The sequence below is a fragment of the Salmo salar genome, chromosome 29 (assembly GCF_965601325.2).
Source record: "Salmo salar chromosome 29, fSalSal1, whole genome shotgun sequence".
Classification (NCBI taxonomy): Eukaryota; Metazoa; Chordata; class Actinopteri; order Salmoniformes; family Salmonidae; genus Salmo; species Salmo salar.
In genome coordinates, this window is record NC_138319.1 from 23,504,716 (window position 1) to 23,529,765 (window position 25,050).

General features: G+C 41.8%; 1 protein-coding gene across 1 annotated transcript in view; it reads left to right on the forward strand.

Moving 5' to 3' along the window:
• Positions 1 to 24,224, forward strand: part of LOC106590375 (activin receptor type-2B) — a 66,512-nt gene extending 42,288 nt beyond the window's left edge. Inside the window, exons 2-11 of the mRNA XM_014181341.3 lie at positions 4,746 to 4,953; positions 7,203 to 7,309; positions 8,488 to 8,636; positions 9,361 to 9,507; positions 9,595 to 9,738; positions 10,303 to 10,451; positions 11,764 to 11,878; positions 12,135 to 12,273; positions 12,474 to 12,604; positions 18,119 to 24,224. Coding sequence (XP_014036816.1) covers positions 4,746 to 4,953; positions 7,203 to 7,309; positions 8,488 to 8,636; positions 9,361 to 9,507; positions 9,595 to 9,738; positions 10,303 to 10,451; positions 11,764 to 11,878; positions 12,135 to 12,273; positions 12,474 to 12,604; positions 18,119 to 18,313 — 1,484 coding nt within the window. The 3' untranslated portion in view covers positions 18,314 to 24,224. The remainder of the gene's footprint in view (positions 1 to 4,745; positions 4,954 to 7,202; positions 7,310 to 8,487; positions 8,637 to 9,360; positions 9,508 to 9,594; positions 9,739 to 10,302; positions 10,452 to 11,763; positions 11,879 to 12,134; positions 12,274 to 12,473; positions 12,605 to 18,118) is intronic.
• The last annotated feature ends 826 nt before the right edge of the window (positions 24,225 to 25,050 follow it).

The window sequence follows — 25,050 nt, forward strand, 5'->3', positions numbered from 1 at the left end:
AGCGGCCAATTGTAATATTCCAGGAAATGCAGAGATGAGGCCTCTATGCCTGTGGGGATTGTTGCTAGGGATGAGCATTTAAAATGTTGTGGCTGTTTGAATACTAACATTTTGTTTGAGTACTCAAATTTAAAATACATATTTTTAGAGCACAAGTCCCACACTGCAAAAAAATTGCACATTTATCTATACTGGGAAAATAAATATAAATGCAATAATTTCAAGATTTTACTGAGTTACAGTTCATATAAGGAAATCAGTCAAATTGAAATAAATGTCACTAATCTATGGATTTCACATGACTGGGCAGGGGCACAGCTGTGGGTGGGCCTGGGAGGGCATAGGCCCACCCATTTGGGAGCCAAGCCCACCCACTGGGGAAGCAGGCCTAGCCAATCAGAATAATTTTTTTCTAACTAAAGGACTTTATTACAGACCAAAATACTCAGTTTCATCAGCTGTCCGGGTGGCTGGTATCAGAAGATCCCGCAGGTGGAGAATTCGGATGTGGCGGTCCTGGGCTGGTGTGGTTACACTTGGTCTGCGGTTTTTAGTCCGGTTCGACGTAATGCCAAATTCTCTAAAACGATGTTGGAGGTGGCTTATGGTAGAGAAATGGACATTAAATTCTCTGGCAACAGCTCTGGTGGACATTCCTGCAATTGCACGCTCCCTCAAAACCTGAGACATCTGTGGTGTTGTGTGACAAAACTGCACATTTTAGTGGCATTTTATTGTCCCCCAGCACAAGGTGCACCTGTGTAATGATCATGATGTTCAGCTTCTTGATATGCCACACGTGTCAGGTGGATGGATTATCTTGGCAAAGGAGAAATAGGGATGTAACAATTTTGTGCACAAAATATGAGAGAAATTAGCTTTTTGTGCATATGGAACATTTCAGTAATCTTTTATTTCAGCTCATGAAACATGGGACCACTTTACATGTTGCCTGTATATTTTGTTCAGTATATATGCCAACAGATCGCAACAGTGCCAAATTTATCATAAATATTACAGATAACAATTCCTAATTGTTAAATTGCCATATATTCAGTCAATAAAAAAGCAAGTGCCGTTTTAAGGTCAATTTATTGAAACCGTAAAATCAACTGGTTGTATAACCATGATAGAATATAATCTTCAGAAAGGGTAACCCAGACACGTCACAAGGGCAACAAAGCTGAAGCATCCTTTTAGAATGTTTTCTCACCACCAAATACGTCTAGTTGCGGGTAGTGGGAGAGGATGGAACTAGTTGACAGTGCGCCGACATTCTGCTAATTTTCTCATCGATGAGATCTTATCTCAATACATTTTTCTGTTTCCCAAAACTAAAATCTGTTACGAACACAGACGCTTTGCCAGAGTTAAAAAAAAAATCTGTTTAGATCGAGTGCAAGGACAAATTGAGTTTTTGCATACGCACACTTCAGAGTAGGCGTTCCCAAATGGAAATATGCAAATACATGCTACAACACACCAATAGGATATTGTGAGCTCGTGCTTGGCTTTACCCACCTCCTTGCTTGTTCTGTCCACTATGCTTCATTTTCTCCCACTGTAAACGACACAGATTAACTATCATGGGTTAGTTATAAATACATTTGGCAGTAACCTCAGGCTTCAACAAGCAAATGCCACTGCTATAGCATAGCCTTGTTTTATTAATTTAGCAGACAAGACACTCATTTTCTGAGCCCTTATCACAGTCAAGATACACCTATTTTATAGTTTAAAACAAGTAAAATAACAGAATAAAATGGAACAGAATAGTTTTCCAAATGAAAAAAAGTTACCAGTGAGAAGTGATGAGCATCTCGTGCCTGGAACTGTTATTCTCAGTGACCTTATGAATTGGGCCACAATTTGGCAAGTTGAAAGAAAAATAAATCTGGGTCACAAATCATAGTCTCTGTCTTTTCGATTATATAGATATTCGATTTTGTTTATTCTGCCTGTTTTTTTGGAATTTTCTAAATTGATGAACAATTCCACGTTGAATACTGCATGGGGATTAATTATGACCATGACATCTGTTTGGTGAGTAGACCTAGACATAATGATTCTGATGAAAATACGCTCTTTGTCTTTATCAAACTAATGTTTTTGCATGTCTATGTTTAGGGGGGGTTATAGCCTAGACTAACCGATTCTAAAAGACACTAGCAGTTCGCAAAGTAGCTTAAGCGGAAAATAGACCGGACGCAATTAATCCAAAACTGCAGCTCATTGTTCTAACACACATTTCCCTACTTTAGTCAACCAGTCCATTTTGAATTTGTGATAAGTGTCGTCATTTGGCAAGGAATGTAGCTTGTGTATCCCATCAGATATGTTTTTTTATAGGCATTTATTTCTGTAGGCCTAACGGTAGCTTGTGTGCGCAATCAGCACGCGTGTGTGTGTGGAGGAAACGGTCGGAACACAGTGAAGTGAATGCAAGACGGGGACAGGGAATTTAGGGAGACGAACTGTGATGCTTGGTTTCTTTTTTGTTGTGCCCCTCAAATGCACATGTACAAACGGAAAACTGGAGTCCAAGCAAATTTAATGTTGTTTTCAAGACAATTTCACTTGCCCGTTCAGGCAGCCTCAAAGCACAATCCACCAAATAGTTTTACAGTATTTGGTGAAAAAAATATGATTGCTGGTTAAAGATCAAGCTTTGATGTCTGTTTGAGTCCTCGATTACTCATGCACATCCCTAATTGTTGCTATGAACGGCTAATGCCACTGGCTGTTAAACATTCGAGCTGAGTGAAGATTTGTCATCAATGGTCTCAAAAGGTTGGTAAAATGGCTTTTGGGTGCTGAAAAGGGTAGCTTTTACCACTCAAGCTCATTTGGTTTGCAACAGGTTTTTAATGTGTTCTTCTTACAGCAAATATTTCTTATATCAATGAAAAACTGTTCAGTTTTCACTGGGTGAAAATGGTCAATATCAAGGTGTATCTTTAATTTATATTTCTGGATATCTAACATTTTGTTAGATCTAAGGAGTAAGGATATAAGGATGTTCCAGATACTCATGTCCTTCATATTTTATATACGGAGCTAGGATATGCTCTATAATGGGACAGGGATATATCTGGGGGGAGATGCGCACCTGATGCGCATGCACCCGCTTACATATGTGTAGAAATTTCTAACATGCATATCAAGATCTTGATCTGGACCTCAGTCAAGTGCATATGCAGTGTATGTGCTGAGAAAATATACTGTGTAGGCTGAGTGTCAGTATTTGTCATCATATAGAGAAAATAAGCTGTCCACATACTAATGATTCAATATATCCGGAGGGAATCCAAAAATGATTAGTGCATGAAAGAAAATGGGGATTTCATATTTGTCAAACTTGTTTAGCATGTGGTAAAAACTCAAATGCATCAAATCATCCTGTACAATATCAAAAACGTAATGTAAAGATATCCCCTGATTCTGGAGCCTTTTCTCCTGGTGTTTCCTTGTCAAAGAAAAATGCAGCTCTGTGTTTCTGTACCGACGAGGTTATCTGAAAGACCTCATTCTCTGCTACCGAGAAAGTATCAGAGGTCAAAGGTCTGTCCCTTCACTTCCCCCGGCCATGCTCTTTGATGATCACAGCCGTGGCTTTAGATGATGATGATGATAACCCTCCCTCTGAGGTGCGTTGATGCTGCTTTGTGTGCTGGCAAACGCTGCACTTGCCTTCAGTCTGTTGCAGCCTACTGTGTACGCTCTCTCTTTCCCTCTCTCCCCTAAACTACTCTACTTTTCTCGTTACCTCTTTCGGCACGTACTCCGCTTTCATGATCAGAAAATGTCAACCCTCTGCCCCGTTATCAAAATAAGGCGTGAATAACGTCTCGAGTGCTGTTTTGACAAAAGAGGAAATTGAGACTAGTTTCTGTGCGCCGCAGGGTGGTGGTGGCGCCGCCGTGCCGGGAGCCATGTCTTCATCAAACACGCCCACCACCGCCACAGAAATCCCTGCTACTGTACCACACTACGTGAGACGGGAGAGTCCCCTGCCTCGGTTGGAGTGCTTCAGTAGCAAACTTTTTTCTTTAACAACAAACCCATTGACACACAGTGGTCGAGTGGTTTTACAGGTCATCTGTGATTTTTGATCGGTCCTGATCTTTGTATTATATCTGAATCCTGACTTGCATATTTGGTTGTATTTAAAGGGAGAGCATCTTTTTGAGTGTTTATGTCTAGATGTGGAACTTCGGAGAAGGTTGTACCAAACACAGCAATGTGTTTTGATATAAAAAAGGACAAAAATAACCAGGAATTCAGCCAAAAGTGAGTTGTGTATCAATGTAATGAAAATAGGAAATTATTATTTTCAAATTCTCTTTTTGGGTTTAGTTGTCTATGTATGTCTCCCCCCCCCCACCATCCTCTCCGACAAAAATAAGCCCGCAGCTGAATCTAGTGGCCTACCCCTGTTATAGGGTGTGTTTAACCGTCCAGTTACGGGGTGCGTTTAACCGTCCAGTTACGGGGTGCGTTTAACCGTCCAGTTACGGGGTGCGTTTAACCGTCCAGTTACGGGGTGCGTTTAACCGTCCAGTTACGGGGTGCGTTTAACCGTCCAGTTACGGGGTGCGTTTAACCGTCCAGTTACGGGGTGCGTTTAACCGTCCAGTTACGGGGTGCGTTTAACCGTCCAGTTATGGGGTGCGTTTAACCTGGGTTAACAGTGCCACTATGATACTTGACCAAACTAACGCACCTCGTCTTTCTGTCTCTGACAGGACCAAGCCATGGAGAGGTGGACACACAGGACTGCTTGTTCTATAACATCAACTATGAGATCGAGAAGACCAACCAGAGTGGGGTAGAGCGCTGCGAGGGTGAGAAGGACAAGCGGTCGCACTGCTACGCCTCATGGCGAAACAACTCGGGTACCATAGAGCTGGTGAAGAAGGGCTGCTGGCTGGATGACTTCAACTGCTATGACAGGTAGAATCTCCTACCGTTGTGCCTATCAACTATTTAATAAATCTGTATTGTACATTCGATAAACTCTGCCTTCCTCCGGCTAAAATATTAGGGTCCTTGTATTCACAAAGAGTTTCTCGGGATGGGAGTGCTGATCTAGCATCAGCTTTCCCCTGCCCATATAACAGTATTCATTAAGTTCTAAAGGCGGCAACTGATCCTATATCAGCAGTCCTACTCTGAGACGCTTCATCAAAACAGGCCCTGGTGTGGAGCTGAGGTCGAATCTGTGTCCCCCTCTATGGTTGGTATCAAATGTTTTCATTTTCCCAGTGTGCTCAAAGGCTCAACAAATGTTAGAGTATGATAATGACTGTTAATCTAACCATCAGATATCACCATATATAAAACATTAACACACAGTTGGATTTGTCACTCACACATTACTGCATTGACTTCACAGCTGGCATGTGTGTGCAAACTCACACAAGGTTGTCTCTGACGTTTGCTCGCATTACTGTCATTTTTTGTTTTCATTTCATTTATCGGAAGATTTATTGGACTCTATATTAAACGTCTCTCCGTCAAACTGGAATATTCAATTATCCCGCGCCTGGCGGGTCCCGTAGGTGCTCGATAACGTCTCGGGGGAAGTCAGGCGGAGTGGTGCGTTTAGATTTTTCTACCACTTGCCTTCTGCCTTTGCAATCTATTTCCAGCCCTGCTCCCGAGACCAAGAGAAATCATTGAATAAATGGATCCGGATAAGAAGCTTGAATACAGTCACTTCTCCCCAGATACACATTAGAGAGGAGCAAAGTGCCCTAAGCTTTGACTAGGACCAATCCACTGCATTGTTTACGGAGCGAGACAAATGGTGTGTGGATGTGTACATGGTTTGAATGATCAACTCTAAAATGTTTCTGCAGGATATTTGTATAATAGCTGAAAAATGTTTTCTAGTGTTGAATGAGAACAGCCAAGGTACCAATGCATTCAGGGCTTTTGTTTTGAGGTATTTAACCAGACGTTTTCTAAAAGCTCAGTTCTAAAGCTGTGTTAGCCTTTATTATAGTGGGACGCTATCTATGAAACGATTCCCCGATCCCTCATGTGAAAGTGGGCCAGCAACAATGACTGATCTTGAAACGCAACGGCAGCAATCCGAGGTTGCTTAAAACTAGAGGTCACCACTTCTTAAAATAGCAGACGAGTAGAGTCTCCGGTGCATGTTTGAAATACCAAACACTGAAGCGTGTTGAGTGACGGGCTTAAGTCTGAAAGATTTTTTTTAAACGCTCACGACTGTTGTAGATTAGACTTATGTAAAGGGATGTTACTTTGCCGGCACCAGTGAGGTGGTCCGACCTGCTCTGAATTAATTGTGTACATAATACCCTGTGGGATCAAAGATCCAGGTTCCTCGAATGCATTGATATAAATGCATTGAAATAGTAAAGCATTTAAGTTGATCCTGGAGGCCACAGTTATCTCAGTGTGATCCCGCTTCTCTAGACATACAATGAGGTCTTCAAATGTCAATCTTAAAATTCGCATCATGATCACAAGCATGTTTCTTGTGGGAGTTTGAGTTCATATCGGGACAGCTTGAGGAGACTCTCACAAGGCTAAGCAGCCCTTAATCCCGGCCTCCTTTCAGTGTTGTCAGGGGCGACTGGCTGGCCTCGCCATTGGCTCTGGCTCTCTGAGGAGAGAGGACACTGCCCAATGACCCGCCAGGCCGCCACATTGCTGACATGGCCCGACGCTGCCGATGTGCCTGGCGCCAGCAGAATCATGGCGACACCGCCAGTCCTCTCCTTCCAGTCCTGTCCTCCACAGAGGTCAATAAGTAGTTTCGCTGTGGGCCCCGCATCAGAGACCAGGGCCAATAGTGTGAGTGTTGCATGGCGAGGGAAGGGAACGGAGGGGGATGGTTAGCTAAGGGTTAGTTAGGTGTCTGAGCAGGTCATATTGGCTCTAGTTCTGTCTCTGGGGTCATGTTCAGTAGGGCACACTGTAGCAACACTTTTTAAAACGTCTGGCAACGGAAAATCTAAGAACAGTTTCTTATTGGACAGTTTCAGGTATAACCTTCCTGTTTCACTGCTTTTCATGGCATTCTGAACACGACCCGTCATAGGGTATAACCACATTCCCTCTGAACTACTGAAGCCAATAGAAAGCGGAGGCGCTCCCTTCGCTACCCTAGACCAAAACATTTCCCCTTTGACGGTCACTTAAATGTTATCTCCCGTTCTTTCTCTCAGGCAAGAGTGTGTGGCGACAGAGGAGAATCCTCAGGTGTTCTTCTGTTGCTGCGAGGGGAACTTCTGCAACGAGAGGTTCACTCACCTGCCTGATGTCAACGGACCAAGTGAGTGTAGGACTCGACCTCTTTGTTTAACACCCATAGAAAGTAGATAGGGCCGCCGTCACAGAGCACGAAAGGAAAAGTCTGCGCTACTAATTACATTTCTATGGTTAGGCTACACCTCGATTGCAATGTTCTACACAAATTCTGCTCCGGCCTGTGCAGATCATAAGATCCATATATGATTGGGTTCCTGAGACGTTAAAACACCAAGGCATTGTTAAGATCTGATAGTCTTTTGCAGACCTGAGTATAATTTGTGTTTCTGGAATGCACCCCTGATCACTCCCATACTCCTCTGTCTGGGGTCAGATGTCAAGGGCTAGTCGAATGTAGACGTTATATTGACCCATATCTGAATTGGCTTGTCGTCATTTTGGAATATTTGATTTTCCCAATCACTGTTCGCGCCACTTGTTTCCCGAGCCAATATCACCTGCTTTGCTGTGATGTCTTGGTATGTTAACTTGGTATTCTAACCCTGCCTGGTGTGATGTGAAACCCAGTAAGTTTATATTATATTTGACATCCGTGTAAGACCTATACCAGCTTTAAACCAAGTTGGAAGCTCCGCGGGCCTCACCCAGGGTTAAGTATTGACTTTGTTCCCCAAAAGGTCCTCACAGTGGGGTATTGTAGGATCTTAAACACGATGGACAGAAATGTGCAAGAGGCCACACGAGTATTGAATTACACTGCATGTTTGCAGACTGAAGCTCTAAAAGTTAGGGGCAATTCTGCCCAGGAGAATAGCACCTCTTATATTTTACAGCTCCCTTTCCTCTCCAGATTTTCTTGAGCACACAGACATCCAGACAGGCAGCAAACTTATTTGTGTGTGTTAAAGCCAAAGCTTGGCTTAGAAGGGTGGAAAAAACTATAGTGTGTGCCTAACTATTCCTATATCTCTGCCAGTTTCCCCTTCCCCTCTCCTCTTTCTACCCTCCCTCAATCTACCTCTCTCCCTATCCTTCCCTCCTTTCCACTACTCCCTCCTTGTTTTCCCCCCTTTTCCCGTTCTCTTCTCTCCCCTTCTTCCTCCCTCTCTCTCTTTACCTATTCAATTTTTATTTTCTCTCACCCCTCCCTCCATCTTTTCTCTGTCTCTTTTTCTCGCCCCCCCCCTTGCTCCTCGATGGCCGCTGAGTAACACTGTGTTCTGTCCCTCTCTCTACCGCCAGTGATCAAGTCGCCTCCCCCCATGCCCACACTACTCAATGTGCTGGTCTACTCACTGCTGCCCATCACCATGCTCTCCATGGCCCTGCTGCTGGCCTTCTGGATGTACCGCCACCGCAAGCCGCCCTATGGCCATGTGGACATCAATGAGGTCGGCCAATTCCCCTCCCTAGCTACGCATCTTTCACTTTTGCTTCCCATCACTCTTCTGTTTTCATCTTTGAATGACTGAATTTATTTGACATGTTTAAAGTGCATGTAGACTTCCCTCAGCTGAGTGGAACAATACCACACACACAAAACAAATAATTGAGGATTAAAATCAAAGTAAAGTTACTACTTATTGTAGTCGTCCTGTCTGTCGGTATTGTTGACTCTCTTTGTCTGTAGAGCTGTTTACTTATCTTCTGTGGTGCTACCTCTTTCCAGTTTGTGGTTTCTCACTCCTGTATTCTCTCGCTCTTGCCGTTTTCATTCCTTGTTTTTCGGAGGCCATCTTGTTAGTAGCCCCTAAGCTGCCAAGTAGGCCACACAGGACCTCTGTTAACAACTAGCTCCATCTAGAGGTAGTCGGTGCCACTGGTGTGATACCTATAGGACCATTGTTAGTTTACTACTGTTACTAGTTTACTACTGTTCGTTGTCAGTATCTGTACATCTACTTTACACAAGCCATTGTGCATAAAGGCTTATCTGTTTTTCTTTTCAACTGTTTTGAAACGGAGTATTAGAATTCATAATTTACATTGATATAAAAGCTCCAGTTATTATATAAATTGTAAGTATTTCGTGAGTTGCAATTAATCCTCATAACCTTGTTGAATATAATGACCCAGTGTTTACCTGTACTGACCTCTGACCTCTTGATCTACCAGGATCCCGGCCTAGTTCTCCCTCCCTCCCCCCTGGTGGGTCTCAAACCCCTGCAGTTGCTGGAGATTAAGGCCAGGGGGCGCTTCGGCTGTGTGTGGAAGGCCCAGATGATGAATGAATACGTGGCTGTCAAGGTCTTCCCCATTCAGGTAAGTTGCTGAAAGGTTGATTCAACTGTCTGTGTCCTCTGAAGCCTTGGTGTAACAACACCTCTTTGTTTGTGTGTCGTCCCACAGGATAAACAGTCGTGGACGAACGAGCGGGACGTGTTCCTAACACCGGGGATGAAGCACGAGAACCTGCTGCGCTACATCGCCGCCGAGAAGCGCGGGACCAACCTGGAGATGGAGCTGTGGCTCATCTCTGAGTTCCACGAGAGGGTGAGGAGCGAGACTGGGGTGGAGGAAGAGGTGTTAAGGTGTGGGGAGGTTAGGTTTGGGGGAGGAAGTATAAAACCATCTGTAAGTCTGGGACATTAGTTTATATCTGTTAGCCTTCACAAGTTCCCGCCACTGAGCTTTAGCAATGTTCTCTAGGCTTTCGTATCAGGCTTGCTACAGAGATCCACTATTTATTTATTGGCACTGAGGAAGCTGCGTTTTGTTGCTCTGAGAGCTATTGCCTTTTAATTTTCCTTGCTGTTTAATTTTCAGTAGCGTGAAAGTTGTTTGCTACAATTTAATAACACCCAATTTGACTGACCACAGTGGGTTGGCTGGCATGTATCGGACAATAAACAATATGAATGATGTCAACCCTGTCTCTGCAGTTTGGTACACTTTTATTTTTCCCAGTTCAATCATTGACAAGCTATTTAGTGTGCTCTGGGGATGTCTTACTGTAGCTAGTTGTTAACAGCGCCACTTCTTTCTCACTCTTTCTCTCTTTTTCTCTTGTTCTGTGTATGCGCGCGGCGTGTGTGTCTCTCTCTGACTATGCTCCAGGGCTCCCTGACGGACTATCTGAAAGGGAATGCAATCAGCTGGACTGAGCTGTGCCACATCGCTGAGACCATGGCCTGCGGGCTGGCCTACCTGCACGAAGACGTGCCTCGCTACAAAGGAGAGGGACCCAAACCGGCCATTGCTCACAGGTAAGGCACACGAGTTCAGCACTTAGGTGTGTGTTTAGAGCTGAGCGATTGACAGAAATGTAGATTTAAATAAATGTAATTAACAACTAATTGAGAGACGTCGGTTCAATTATTTGAATTTGATTTCTTTTGCTACTTTTCTGTGAGCACAATGCAGACATTGCAATTTCTCTAGAGATAAATTAGATCCAGCCTGAACTGTGCGATGTAGAAGGGAGTTGTAGTTTCCAACAGGCCGATATTCTACATAGTTTAGCGCATAAATGTGGTAATTAACTACAATGACCATAATCCATTGCGCATATACTTGTCCGGTCTGTTTCTTTTACGACTGCTGCTGAAGAATGCGAGATTATGAGGTGATATAGAGAGCAGCTGTTGCTTCGCGAGGCATCTCTATCTGAAAATACATGATCCAGGTGATTGATAGTTGGTATTCCGCCGTCATAAAAAAAAAGTATGCCTTAATTAAGTTGAAGAACTACAAAATGGGTATTTCGTCAGACAGCATAGGCAGTAGCTCCTATAGAGATGAGATGACTTGGAATGAAATAGTCAAGTAAAACAAATGTAATATGCACAACTGAAATATTTTATTAAAGTAATGTGAATAAATTATGGTTAATAAGGGATGAGCAGTCACTATCATCATGGGACTTTCATGAATTGTTTTATTCTGCGTTGTTACAGCATTCAACCCACATAATACATTGTGCATTTCATGTTAAACAAATAATTGAAACCGAAATCGAAAACTTGATTGATTTTTTTTAAAGAATCAAAACGAAACCGAACTCAAAAATCTGTGTGTGTAAAAGAGAGAGAGAAACATTAGACATGGCCTGGTTCAAGCAGATTTTTGTTTTCTCAATGACCTATCTGGCAAAGTAAAGTTGAGGTTAATCCTATAGCGTATTGATGTTTATGCTGAATCTTTGTTCTGTCTGCTGTCCCCTGTGTCTTCATTCTGCAATCTGGAGGCATCTAACCCTGAGGGAGTCTGTTGTTATTATTGCACTCAAATCTCTGGACTGCAATTTTATTTTTCTGCAGGACATCAAAATTGTTTGCAGTTTATTCCATTGGGAATACACTTCAATTCAGTTATAATCAAACCGAGCCATAAATCTAGACGGGACCGTTCTCTGTGGGCTTTATTTGTGTGTAGTTCAGGATAAGTTCAGGCTTGACAAAGGGCAAACTGATCCCAAGTCAGGGGGGGAAACTCTCAGGCCAATCACCGATGTTAATTGATTGGCTAAAAAAGAAAACTGTCGATGAACCCCCGTCCTCTCTTCCTTCTCCCCTCCAGGGACTTCAAGAGTAAGAACGTGATGCTGCGGACCGACCTGACGGCCATCATCGGGGACTTTGGGCTGGCGGTGCGGTTCGAGCCGGGCAAGCCCCCAGGGGACACTCACGGCCAGGTGAGTGGGCTACCATCAGTCTGGTTGCGTCCCAAGGGTTAGCTGCTTTTGACTAGTGTACAGGAATTAGGGAGCCATTTAAGCTGTGAAAATGTGTCATACTAACTAGGAACAAGGAACATCATGGAGACACTGTTTTAAAGTTAGCTCCACATACTCACACGACAAGGAAGTGTATGTGTATGTCCACTTGTTTGTTTGTGTGTGTAGTGGACCTTGTCTGACAGTGTCTTGTCCGTCTATCTCTGTTGTCCAGGTGGGTACCAGGCGCTATATGGCGCCGGAGGTCCTGGAAGGTGCCATCAACTTCCAGCGGGACGCCTTTCTCAGGATAGACATGTACGCCATGGGCCTGGTGCTGTGGGAGCTGGTGTCGCGCTGCAAGGCGGCCGACGGTGAGTCATATACACGCAAACACACACACACAGGATCCTACTCTGCGATTTATCAGCAACCATACCACATTGGAATCAGGATGAGACCTTTTAATGCTGTGTAATAGACAAATGAGAATGCATAGCTTATGGGTAACGATGTAGCATAGCCTATAAGGCGTTCTGTGCTAAGACACATTGCTGTTGTGTTGATTGGTCAGGCCCAGTGGATGAGTACATGCTGCCGTTTGAGGAGGAGATCGGCCAGCACCCGTCCCTGGAGGACTTACAGGAGGTGGTGGTCCACAAAAAGATGAGACCGGTCTTCAAGGACTGCTGGCTCAAACACGCTGTGAGTATCCCAGCTCTGTCTCCAACGCAGAGAGTCAATGCTGGGATGTACAGTACTTAAAGCAGTACAGTACTTAAAGCAGTACAGTACTTAAAGCAGTACAGTTTGATTCACATTTCCCACAATATGTCACCCAGGCATGACTTGAGTGCGTAAAATGTTGCTTTTTTTCACACATACACCCCCCCTCCCCAACCCAAAGAGACAAAAACATAACCACCAAACATTCAGACACATTTAAAAAAATTAAGTCCTCACATTTCCAAAAATAAAAATGCATAAGTATAATATGTAGTCGCAGATAATGCAGAATACGCTTAGACTATAGCCAATATTCACCTAAAAAATAAAGAATATACAGATTTATAATTCCAATGCTTCTACAATATCACTGGTTTGCAAAAACTCTGGTGCCTTCTTTTTTACTATATAAGTACATTTTTCAAGAACTAGGCTTGACGTTAATTGTTTTAACCAATGACCAAGTGATGGGGAACTGACATAGTGGAGAGAAATTGAACATCTAGCTTGTAACAGAGGTCAACCATTTCCTTCTCCTATGTAAAGAGATATTCCCTCTGTAAAGATTTAGGATGCAAAGTTCTGGGATTAGTGGTATCGGGTAGAAGTAATCTCAGAGATATAGTGCAGTACTGAGCTCAAAGATTTGTATCTCAGCACATTCCCACAGGCAATGATACAAGGTGCCCAAATGTGTGTTACATTTAACACACAGGTCTGGGATATTAGGGTCAATTTTGTGGAGTTTAACATGGGTGTGATATATATGTTCTCATTATCCAATTGTATTGCAGCAATCTCAGGCAGGTGTTTGTCTGTATCTGAGCTCTAGAGCATATCATACCCCAGTCCTCTGCTGAAATATCTTCCTGCAAATCTTGTATCCACTGAAGTCTCTTACTATCAGAGTTGTCTTTGTGAGTAGCTATCATTTTCCCATATAATGATGTCATCTGACCTCTCCCATAACACATTAACAGAGAGCGTTTCTAAAGTGGTCAAAGGAGGTTGTAGGGCAGATTGTTGTAGACTGGAAAAAATAAAGCTTCTCAATTGTCAGTATTTGAAAAAATGCTTTTGTGTTAAGTTAAATCTTACCTTTAGTTCTTCAAACAACATGAGCCCTTTTTCATTGTATAAATTCATTACTTTAACAATATCTTTTCTTGCCCATTCTTTAAGGTGTGAAATTGTCATTGCACCAAATTGTTGTAAAACTGGATAATACAGGGGATTCGCCCAGATATTTCTGTACATCATGCCATATAGTTAGGGTGTTTGTTAACCTCTTGGAGCTATGTGGGACGCTAGCGTGCCACCCGTGGTGCACCCTATCAACAGCAGGTGCATTTCAAGAGCGGCAAATTTGAAACCAAATAAATGTCAAAATTCAGATTTTTCAAACATACAACTATCTTACACCCTTTCAAAGATAAACATCTCCTTAATCTAACCACGTTGTCCGATTTCAAAAAGGTTTTACGGCGAAAGCATAAAGTTAGATTATGTTAGGAGAGTACATTGACAATAGCTGTGTGTAATGTTTTGTCAATTCAAAGACGGGTGTCACCAAAACCATAAAACCAGCTAAAATGATGCACTAACCTTTAACAATCTCCATCAGATGACACTCCTAGGACATTATGTTAGACAATAAATGCATTTTTAGTTCTATCAAGTTCATATTTATATCCAAAAACAGCGGTTTACTATGGCGTTGATGTTCAGGAAATCGTTTCCCTCCAATAACCGGCAGTCAAGTCAGCACCACAAATTAAATAATTAAAATTAGAAAACATTGGTAAAATATTATATTGTCATTTAAAGAATTATAGATTTACATCTCTTGAACGCAATCAACTTGCCAGATTTAAAAATAACCTTACTGGGAAATCACACTTTGCAATAATCTGAGCACTGCGCCCAGAAAAATACGCTTTGCTATACAGACAAACGGCCATGTTGGAGAGATCTAAAATCGAAAATACTATGTAAATAATCCATTACCTTTGATTCTCTTCATCAGATGTCACTTCCAGGAATCCCAGGTCCATAACGAATGTAGTTTTGTTCAAAAAAGCTCATCATTTATGTCCAAAAAGCTCTGTGTTGTTAGCACATGATCTAAGCCAGCCGGACTTCTCGTCATGAACGAGGGGAAAAAATATATTTACGTTCGTTCAAACATGTCAAACGTTGTATAGCACAAATCATTAGTGCCTTTTTTAACCAGAACATGAATAATATTCAAGGTGGATGAATGCATTCTCTTTTATAACGTAATGGAACGAGGGTACCCAACATGAACTCGCGCGCCAGAGTCTAATCGGCCATCACCGTTCCAAAGCTCTTGTTCGGTCAGATCTCACAGTAAAAGACTCAAAACACTTTGTAAAGGCTGGTGACATCTAGTGGAAGCAATAGGAAGTGCCAAAACATTAATCAACCCCTGTGTGTTTCAATGGCATAGGCTTAAAGGTAATTCAACACATCAGGTATCCACTTCCTGTCAGAAAATGTCTCAGGGTTTTGCCTGCCAAATGAGTTCTGTTATACTCACAGACACCATTCAAACAGTTTTAGAAACTTTGGGGTGTTTTCTATCCATATATAATAAGTATATGCATATTCTAGTTACTGGGTAGGATTAGTAACCAGATTAAATCGGGTACGTTTTTTTATCCAGCCGTGAAAATACTGCCCCCTAGCCCCAACAGGTTAAAAAGGGATAAGTAGTATTCTTCGTTAGCTTCTTAAAGAGAGCAGAGTACAAATATCCATCCAAAGTTAAGCCTTTTGTGGACAGCATTTCAGTCTGCAGCCAGGGTAAGTATAGCTTCTTGGAGAACCAAAACATTGCAGCCCTAAGTTGTGTAGCCCAGTAATACCACTGTAGGTTTGGAAGTTGCAACCCCCCTCTGTCTTAGGTCAAATAAAGGAGAGAAAGTCTAAGCCTTGGTTTTCTGTTGCTCCAGATACAATTTGGAAGTATCTTTCTGAGCTTTGGGAGATAAAAAAAAGGTGGTGGAGCCAGAAGAATTGATTGAAATAGATAAAACATTTGGGCAGGATATTCATCTTAATAATGTTTATTCTACCAATAATAGATCTAGGCAATGATGTCCATCTGTTGATGGGTTCTGTTGCACTCGTCACCATGGGTTCATCATTTGTTGAACTCAAGGAGCTTATTTCTGGTGTGATTTTTAATACCAAGATACATGAAACCTTGTTCTGCATTCACCAAAGGATGCTGTACAACTGGATGCAGTCTCTCTTGCTTGTTGAGGAAAAGGATAGAAGATTTGGTTTTATTAACTTTCAACCCAGAAAACTGCCCAAAGTTATAAATTAAATTGGAGAGGTGTTACGGGAATTAAGTTATCAATGTTCTTAAACCGAACTTCAATTAAACTACTCAGTCTGCCCCCCAGAGGGTGTAAGATTCTGGTTGAATGAAGCAGATGGAGAGCCAGCCTACAATTGGTCAGAATGTTTATTTACGAGAGCTCTAAAATCCATACAATGCACACAGCCTTTTATACTACACATTTCGTCATACAAATGAACTTACATCAGTAGAGAACTCCACCCCGCTTTAGGCGGCTGTTTTTTTTCCACAGTACCCAGACCACCTGTCTCTTTATCTTTTGCCAGCCTAGCCGTTTTCGGGCAGTTATTCCCCTCCCTAACTTAGGGAGGCCCATTTTCCTGTTCCTCTCACAAGGTTGTCTTATCAACTATGCCCTGTTCATTTTGAAATAGTAACAGTGTCTTACTCACCCACAGTATTGGAATATAGTTTTTAACCCATTTATTATAGCCTTATAATTTCGAATACATTTGAACAGGTTATATGGTTTCAGAGTGAAATAATTTAGTCAAACCTTTAATCATATAATTTCCATTACAAGAGGGAAGAGAATTCTTTAGATCTGTTAGGAATAAGAGGGTATTATCAGCATACATGGCCACTCGATGTTCAAAATCCGATTTTATAATTCCACTAATTGACGGGTAGGACCTTACTGCAATGGCAAAGGGTTCAAAGCTAAAGGAAATAATCCTGGACTGGCTGGACATCCTTGTCTCGTGCCCTGAAAAAACTTATGGTTGTGAGATGAAGTTGTTAGTGTCAACTTCTGCAGTGGGGTCTGTATATCATATCTTAATCCATTTACAGAAGTAGTTCCCAAACCCAAGTCTCTTAGGCACTTCAAATAAATAAGACCACTCAACTCTATCGAATGCCTTCTCTGCATCAAGGTAGAGTATGGCATTATCAGGGGACTGCACTATGTTTAGTACTCTCCTCACATTGTGAAAACCTTGACGGTTTTTCACAAAGCCATTTTGGTCTTTTTGTATTATATGGGAGCACTCTATCCAATCTCCTGGCTAAAGCTTTAGAAATAATTTTTGAGTCGGAGTTCAGAAGAGAAATTGGTCTAACTTTCACGTTTGCCTTTTCTTTTTTGGTGCAAGTCCACGGATAGGTCAGGGAAGAACATGATCTCTTGGTCCCCGTATATCACCTTGCCCATACATAGCCCTGGCTTTCTGCATCACTTGGAGTTTGTCTTGAAAGTTGAGAAACTTCATGATAAGGACTATGAGAGGGGTGGTTTCTCGGGCCTGTAGGAGCCGGAAGCAATGGGCTCTTTCAATGCGCAGGGGGTCCGCAAAGTTGTCTGGCCCCAATGCCTCGGTAAAACATCTCTCTCTCTTGCAACTACGTCACATTTTTCCACTTTTTTGGGTAGATTAACCAGTCTCAAATTAGACCTCCTGTGGTGGTTCTCGAGCAAGCTTAGTTTTGAAGTAAGGTCCGCCACCTGTTTATCCAACTTTACGGTCATTGTTTTGAAAGGGACGACAGTAACTTCCACCATGCTAATGCATTCCTCTGATTCGTCCAAGCGTGTGAAGTAGTCTTGATGGTCACTTTTAACCTCACTAATCCCTGTTAGGACACCTTCGAGTTTGATGAAAAAGTCTAACCTCTTGGCAGAGATTGCTTCCAAAACCCCTTGGTTCTGGTTTAGGTCGTCTACATCGTTGGTTGTCGGACTCGTGGTGTGAGGAGCTTGCAGGGCTAACTGGGTTAGTAGAGCTGGCTGAATTAGCAGGGCTAACTGGTCTAACCTGGACCACGTAGTCGATGCGATATATTCTTCTTGTTTTAGGAGGACTATGTTTAAGTCGATTCATAATGGATGTAGATACGCCTGACATTGTCCAAGAAAATTGCTGTTTGTTACGAGGAGTTAAAATAAGAGATTAAAAGAAGTTTAGCCGAAATTGGCAGGAAAGCACTAAAAACATGTCCGCTCAGTTCAACGACATAACTACGCCGCCGCCCCCCCCCCCCCCCCACATCTAACAAACACTGAATAAGATGTTTATACATGTAATAAACACTTAAATAACACTAAATAAGCAGATTGGTTTTGCTTAGTGCTGAGTTCCTGTCCTAACTGATGTGTCTCCCAGGGCCTGGAGTCGATGTGTGAGACGATAGAGGAGTGCTGGGACCATGACGCGGAGGCGCGCCTCTCTGCTGGCTGCGTGGAGGAGCGCATCTCGCAGATCCGCCGGCTGACCAGCCCCCCTACCTCGGACTGCCTGGTCTCCATGGTGACCTCTGTCACCAACGTGGACTTGCCACCCAAAGAGTCCAGTATCTGAGTCTCAACCCGACCACCACCAACCCTCCCAACGCAGAGCGACAAGCAAGCATACAAAACAACCACCCTCGTCGTCTTCTTCTTAAGCCTCAGCGGATCTCAGAAAAAAAACATGAATGCAGCTGCTATTTTATCCTGAAATTTTTTTTTCGATTAATTATTATTTTTATTTTATTTCCGATCGGATCACTATTACCAGCACACTTCTATACTGTTGTTTTTTTTTTATCAATAAAGGACAAAAAAAAGCTAAATGGACATCTCAAAAGCGCATTCAGGTGCCGACTTATGAATGCTGACAAGGTGCAGGTACCTCAGATGTTTTCAGCTCTCAGTAGTTTCTTTGGGTTTAGTTTATTCCTCTTTTTCTGTCTTCTGGACAGGATTGCCTGTGACAGAACCAACCAACTCACCCACCAACCAAGCAACCATCTACCACGTTGGAAAATACAACAATGCTGCAAAAACCTTGTAGGAACATTGAGACTGTTACACACAACTAACCTTCCTCAAGGGATTTTAGTTTTCAGAAAACGTTTCCTTTCCGACAGCGTGTCCCATACAAACCTTCGGAACTAACGGGTGTCTCTAGAACACAGGGAAAAGTGGGAAAACAACTGAACTCATTTAGGTTTTTTCTGTGTTCAGACTGGTGACTATGGATGGGGTTGGCTACAGCATTCTTATGAGTGCATGTTGAAAAGTTCAAAAGGAAACGGCTTACATTCAGAGATTGGACATCACATCATCTGGATAGTGCGTTTGGTATGGAACTACTTCTCAGGTAACCAGTCTCAAGGGGCAGGAGATGTTGATTTGAGGTGATATCGCAACGCGTCCCGTAAAATAGGGCGAGAGCCACAACCGCCGCCCTTGAGTGGTTGGAGGGGGCAAACTTTAGTGGGAGGGGCTTTTCTGACTTGGTTCAGAGCCTTTTTATCTGAGATCAAAATGGAGTCTAAACACGGAACGTGCTCAAACAACTACAAAAAACACAATCGGTGCAAGACCCTGGTGAAGATATGTATGCATTTTGGGTGTGTGTGTGTTTGCGTGTGACTACTTGTGCAGTGAGAGTGACTGAGTGTGTGTGTAGCGGAGAGGGATGGAGATTAAGACCATGAAAAAAGTTTCAGCCGTAAACATCTGAAGATAAGTTAAATGTATTTTTGTTCCGTTTTTTTCTTCTCCTTTATTTCAGTCAGTATATTGGACATTGGGAGCTAAGGACCTAGACTCTTCTCCACAGAGGCCCATTCTAGGCCTCAGCAAAAGCCTATATCCTTCACTAGTGTTGAGCGGGAGGGAATACAGTTGAATCATCACTGCCTGGTCCCTTTGTTATTTACCTCTTTCGCACAGGGACCAAACTTAGTTTGGACCGGTAGGTCCTGCATTGTAGAACCGTTTTCGACAGGGCACCGAGCGTAACAAGCGGTTTAAACTTCATTACGATTAGTTACACGTTCTCGTTCATTAGAAGGAAAAAAAGAAACCGAAAACGAACATGGAACTTTTTTTGTCTTAAGTGGCACGCAAGAAACCACATTTCCGTATGCCATAATGTAACAGTGAATGTCCACAATGCTGCTGTTTCAACTCAAAGATGAATATATTTCTGTGTTCCTTTTTTTCTGTGCATTACACGTGCAACTCTCAGTAGTAAAGGAAACATGCATAAAACAGCAAAAGTCATGTCTACCAACGTACAAGGCTTCCGAGGTGAACAATAAAATCTAGTAGAGATAAAACATAAAACGAAACGCAAAAAAACAAAAAAAACATTAATGAACCACAGACCACCTCAAACCAGAAATACCTCAGATTTTTCTACGTGTATGAGTTCTGTTATATATTTTGTTAGTTGTGTTGACTTGTATTAAGTATATTTTAATGTGAGTTTTTTTGGCTTTTATGATTAGGGAGTTTTGGAAAAATAGTGCTACTGCAACATGTTGTATAAATGAAAGAAAATTGTGTAAATAGCTGTATACAGTTGTAGAATTCTACCAATATATGGCACCTAGGCATTATTCATGATTTGTGCTGGCTTCCCCCCCCCCCCCCCAACTAGTTTTTTTCCTCTCCGTTACCTAAAGGGACATTGAACCTTGTATTTGGTTTTCTTCCCAAAAAATGAATATCCACCCACCACCGTGTCTCACCTGTAATATTTTTGCATACCCCATGATATACCTTGGGTTTGTCATTGCTTTTAAAATGTATTTTAATGACTTATCCCATTCCTCTATAAAAAAGAAAGCATTTATACAGAAAAGACTAATTGAGAACTAAGAGATACCATTGAATTTCCTTATACAAAGCAACGCATCTCCAAATTAGTTTCTCTCTCGATTTATAGCGTTCTAACTTTTTAAAGCATAGTCATATTTTTATGAAATTGTTCTCAATTGATGATTGATTTGATAGCGCCTTCAAGGGGGGAGGGGGGGGGGGGTAGTAGTGTCCCTGGATTCTCATCCGTTCATCTCCTTTCCTCACACATTGACTGACAAGAGACACCGTGGCGGTGGCTTCAGCACCTTAAAAACACTACATCCTACAGACGAGAGCTTTAAGTTATTATTCACGGTGTCATACGTTCTTTTAAGGTTCTACATCGTTTAGCAGCGTTCCACATGTGTGTAAGTGGAACCATGTCCAGCAGTCTTTCAGGGTGTTTTAGGGATACCCATGGAGAAGTGAGAGCATTGAGACACTCATGACTTCAATCTCTTGTCATCATGAACCCCAGTGATTGATGTGGGCCTGCAGATCGCTGCGATCCAGCTGCTTTGAGTAGGAAAAGCACAGCTAGCTTTATTTGGGCTTTTGGGCTTAGGAAACTTTAACATGTATTTAGGTCTGTAAAGAGGCTACTTTTCAAGGAGCCCCACTTTCTCTGTAATATTAGTTTAGCACTTTAGTTTCTCTGGATTGACTCCCCACCATTTTATCATTAACCAGGATGGAGGTATTCTTGCTTTGATTTCAATGCCCTGTTAGCAAATCAGGGTTATGTTTGTGTCAAATGATCAGGTTAGTGTTTGATGTCTATCTTTTCAGGAAGCTTATTGTAACACAATATGGTTTACAGTATTTCTGCTATAAATGTAATGGGATCAAGAAATTGCAAGTTTGGATATAAATGTAGCAAGCAATATCTACAGCAATAGTCCTACATATTGTTTCTGGTATGACAGAATAACCTCATAGGTACTGCAATAGCCCTTGAGCTAGCGACCAACCAAAACATCTTGTTCAAGATGCGCTTTGTTGTCAAGAGGAAGGTTGGCGGGTTTGCTGATCCCAAGTCATGGTCATAATGCTTGTTGAGTTATGATAGGTTTACCTTCCGTTATAGACCATTGACCATGAAAAACATGTAGCCAAATTCCTTGCACCTAAGTCTGAAGGAAGGGGAACCAAAGTCTTTCTTTTTTTCTATATTTGAGAGTTGTAATGCGTCTCCACTCTCACTTTCTGTTTATGTGGAACAGCGGAGACAAAATCTTTCTGTCCTATGATACTTTGATGATTTGAGACGCTAGACAAAATAATTTGACGTTATTTCCTTGCTTTGACATTTTTGCCACCTTTTCCAGAGTTAAGTGGATTCATTTGATGGGGAGGGAGTGTCAGTGCAGGGAGTAAGGTCTACAAAGTGAGTTGTTAGACTTCCAAATTGAAAGCTCTGAAGTTTCTTTCCAAATAGTGGCCCGTTGCACTCTCAGCATTACATATGCCGTGCGGTCTTAAAGGTTTAATTCTTTCAATTTTTTGGGGGGGGTCACTGTTATGATGAATTATGCAATACCAATCGGTGGTTTTAAAGTTTTAGCCACAATGGGAAAGGCAAGTATTACTCTGGTCTTTCATCATTGTCTGGGTTTTCACTCTGGTGCCATTTTAATGATTCTACCGTCACTCTAGTTTAGTCTTTTATCTGAGAGCAGAGGGATGGGAGCTGGACTTAACACATCTTTCCAAATGAATATTTTAGCTTTAGTGCATTGGACATGGGTTAAAATCAGTGATCTATTATTACCAATAGTCACATTTGGGTTCATGATGACAAAGCTGAAGTCTTGGAATACAAACAGCATGTAATATCAGTGCTATTGCTGGAGCTTTGGACTAAAATCCTGAGGTGTTCTGATGTTGTGCCTTTTATTTTCCTCATCGTCGTTGCTGAAGCCACTGCTGCGGCGCCCCTCTGTTTATTTGTTATTAGTACCTGACAAAAAATGCTATATATATATATATAATCTAATATAAAAATCTTAAAGTGACCAGCTGTAATTCTGGATGCAGTCTTAGATCCAGGTTGTTCAGGAACCAATTACCTCAGACCTCACGTGAAACAGTGTTGCTAGCTGGATAGTCGTCGATACTACAGAAAAATGATGTACACTTTCGTCATACCAACAGGAAACCTCGTTTGTACTGGTGTAACATGTATGATCCACCCCTTGACAATGTGAAAACCCTCTTCCTTTCCGAGCTTCTCGCCTCTAGTTTTCAACAGCAAAGAAATTGTATTGTATGGAAAACCATGTTCAAGTGCTTCCTCTGCTACTTTCCCAACTGAAATTGTTAGTGTACACTGGTTTGACAGCTCACTCTGTCATCTGACAGAACTGAAGAAAAAAATAACATTAAATTGGATGAGATTTCATTATAGTCCTGTCTAGCTCACAAAAAAAGCCCTAACAACACTAATTACCATTGTACCCTTAGATTTGTCATCAATCCCTCTTAGACATCTACTTCATTTTACTTTACCCAACTCTCTATGAGCATCTTTTAGTGTTATTACGTTACTTATTTACTGTGCACGGACAGTCACTCAGGCCATGTGATCATAACCTCGTTTTCCAAGAGATCAGTGTTCAGGGCTTGTGTCAAACAGCAGCAGCGAGCTGTGAGCCCGGGCAATCGACTTACCCTCCTTAAGTATTAAGACCTTCCCCAGCAGGGGAGAACTATTGATTCTAAATGCCAATGACTAAACGCTAAGAACGTCCAATATCTTTGTAGCCTCTGGGTTAGTAGAGCTTGCTACTCAATGCTTTAAAAAGCCACTTCCATACAGTGCCAGTTTCTATCGCTCCTTTAAAACCAGGTGGAATTTGCTGTTGGTAAACAATGTCAATGTGGAATGTTTTTTTGGTTTTTTTTCCCTCATAAGAGCTCATCAGTGGCTCTTTGCACATGGAAGTGTTCAAACAAATCCGAAAAACTATTCCACTGCAAAGGACTGATTCACAATGTCTTTCTTCCAAGACCCACCAAAACAAGGGTGCAGGATTCGGCAAACGGGTCAAGGGGGGGTTTCTTGTTTTTGTCAAGGGGTCTTATTTAAAAGTGATGTTTCTATACCAGAATACGTGAAATGTAAATGTTGTAGGTTATGTTTCACTATTGTAGCTAAATTGTAGAACAGAGATGGCTTGTACTACTGATTTTAACAAATATACTCAAATCTGTATAAGATAAAATGTATACGGAGAGTTGAGATTGTTGCTGTAACCCCTCTTTTGGATTGAAGAATATGTTTAAAAGTTTTATGTATATGAAATGCCCTGGAAAAATCCAACATCCATTGTATTGCCGTAATGACATAAGGACTTTTTGAACGATCAGTGTAACATAGTTCTTTAATTTGCAGTGGATCATTGTTCCTTTTTACTGTGGTAATTTTAGAACTCATTATCCAAGTAGATTTGCCTAGTTGTTGGGGTGTGGCTGTTTCTACTCTGCACTTGGTGCCAGAATAAACCAGTATGAATGTAGTATTTGCCCAGTGTGAAACAACTACACCCTGACTGTTAGAGAAAAAATACTAGAATGGATTATTTCAATTGTATCTTTTTGTATATGAAAGTAAACAATAAAATACTGTTAAAGCATTTGATTGCAGCATGTTCCTACTTTATTGTGTATGTGTTGTCCATTTAGAATGACCGTTCATCAGAATTATGTTTACGTTTTCTAATGTGCTAGGATGTTAATCATCACACCATAATAGAAAGAGAAATTCTATCAATCACAAGTTTTTGTGATAACGTTGTGTGTGTTCTGTGTAGCCACAGTGGCCTTGAAGGGAGCTGACAGTGTATTCTCTGGAATTCTAAAATGCTCTACCTGCAGTGAACTACCATGCAGGAGTGGGCTAAATGCCTCAACTATTGATACTTACACAAGATTACTGCACATTCTAGCATATATGCAAATGAAATATGTGAACTCTCCAAGGCTCTTCTATGGAATGTCCTAAAGGAACTTATATTAAAGCGCAGCAGCAATTTAGTGATTTCTTTGATTATTCTCAATTTGTTCTTGCTTGAGGTAGTGTAGCCTATTCAAGTGCTTTGTGCTAACCTTGTCCCCAGGCTCAGTTGCTACCACATAAATATAACATGTTATTGTGTCATGATACACTGAAAATCTGTACATCATTTTTGCAAATCAATTAAGGATGTCCCTTTTTATTTTTACTCTCCATACAAACACCCTGTGGTTTGGTTATGTGATAGGCTAAATCTGTTGATCTGTAATGAAAAGGGCATTCTTTAGTGCTTGATTGTAGTTTCAATGAAATGCAAAACGTGTTGATAGAAATTCAATAAACTTTTATCCAGAAATCCAAGACCAGTAAATTCCTTTGCTGCCGCTCTGTTTATACCCCTGCCACCAGAGGGCAATGTTTATATTTCTAGTGCTTCCGTCACCAAG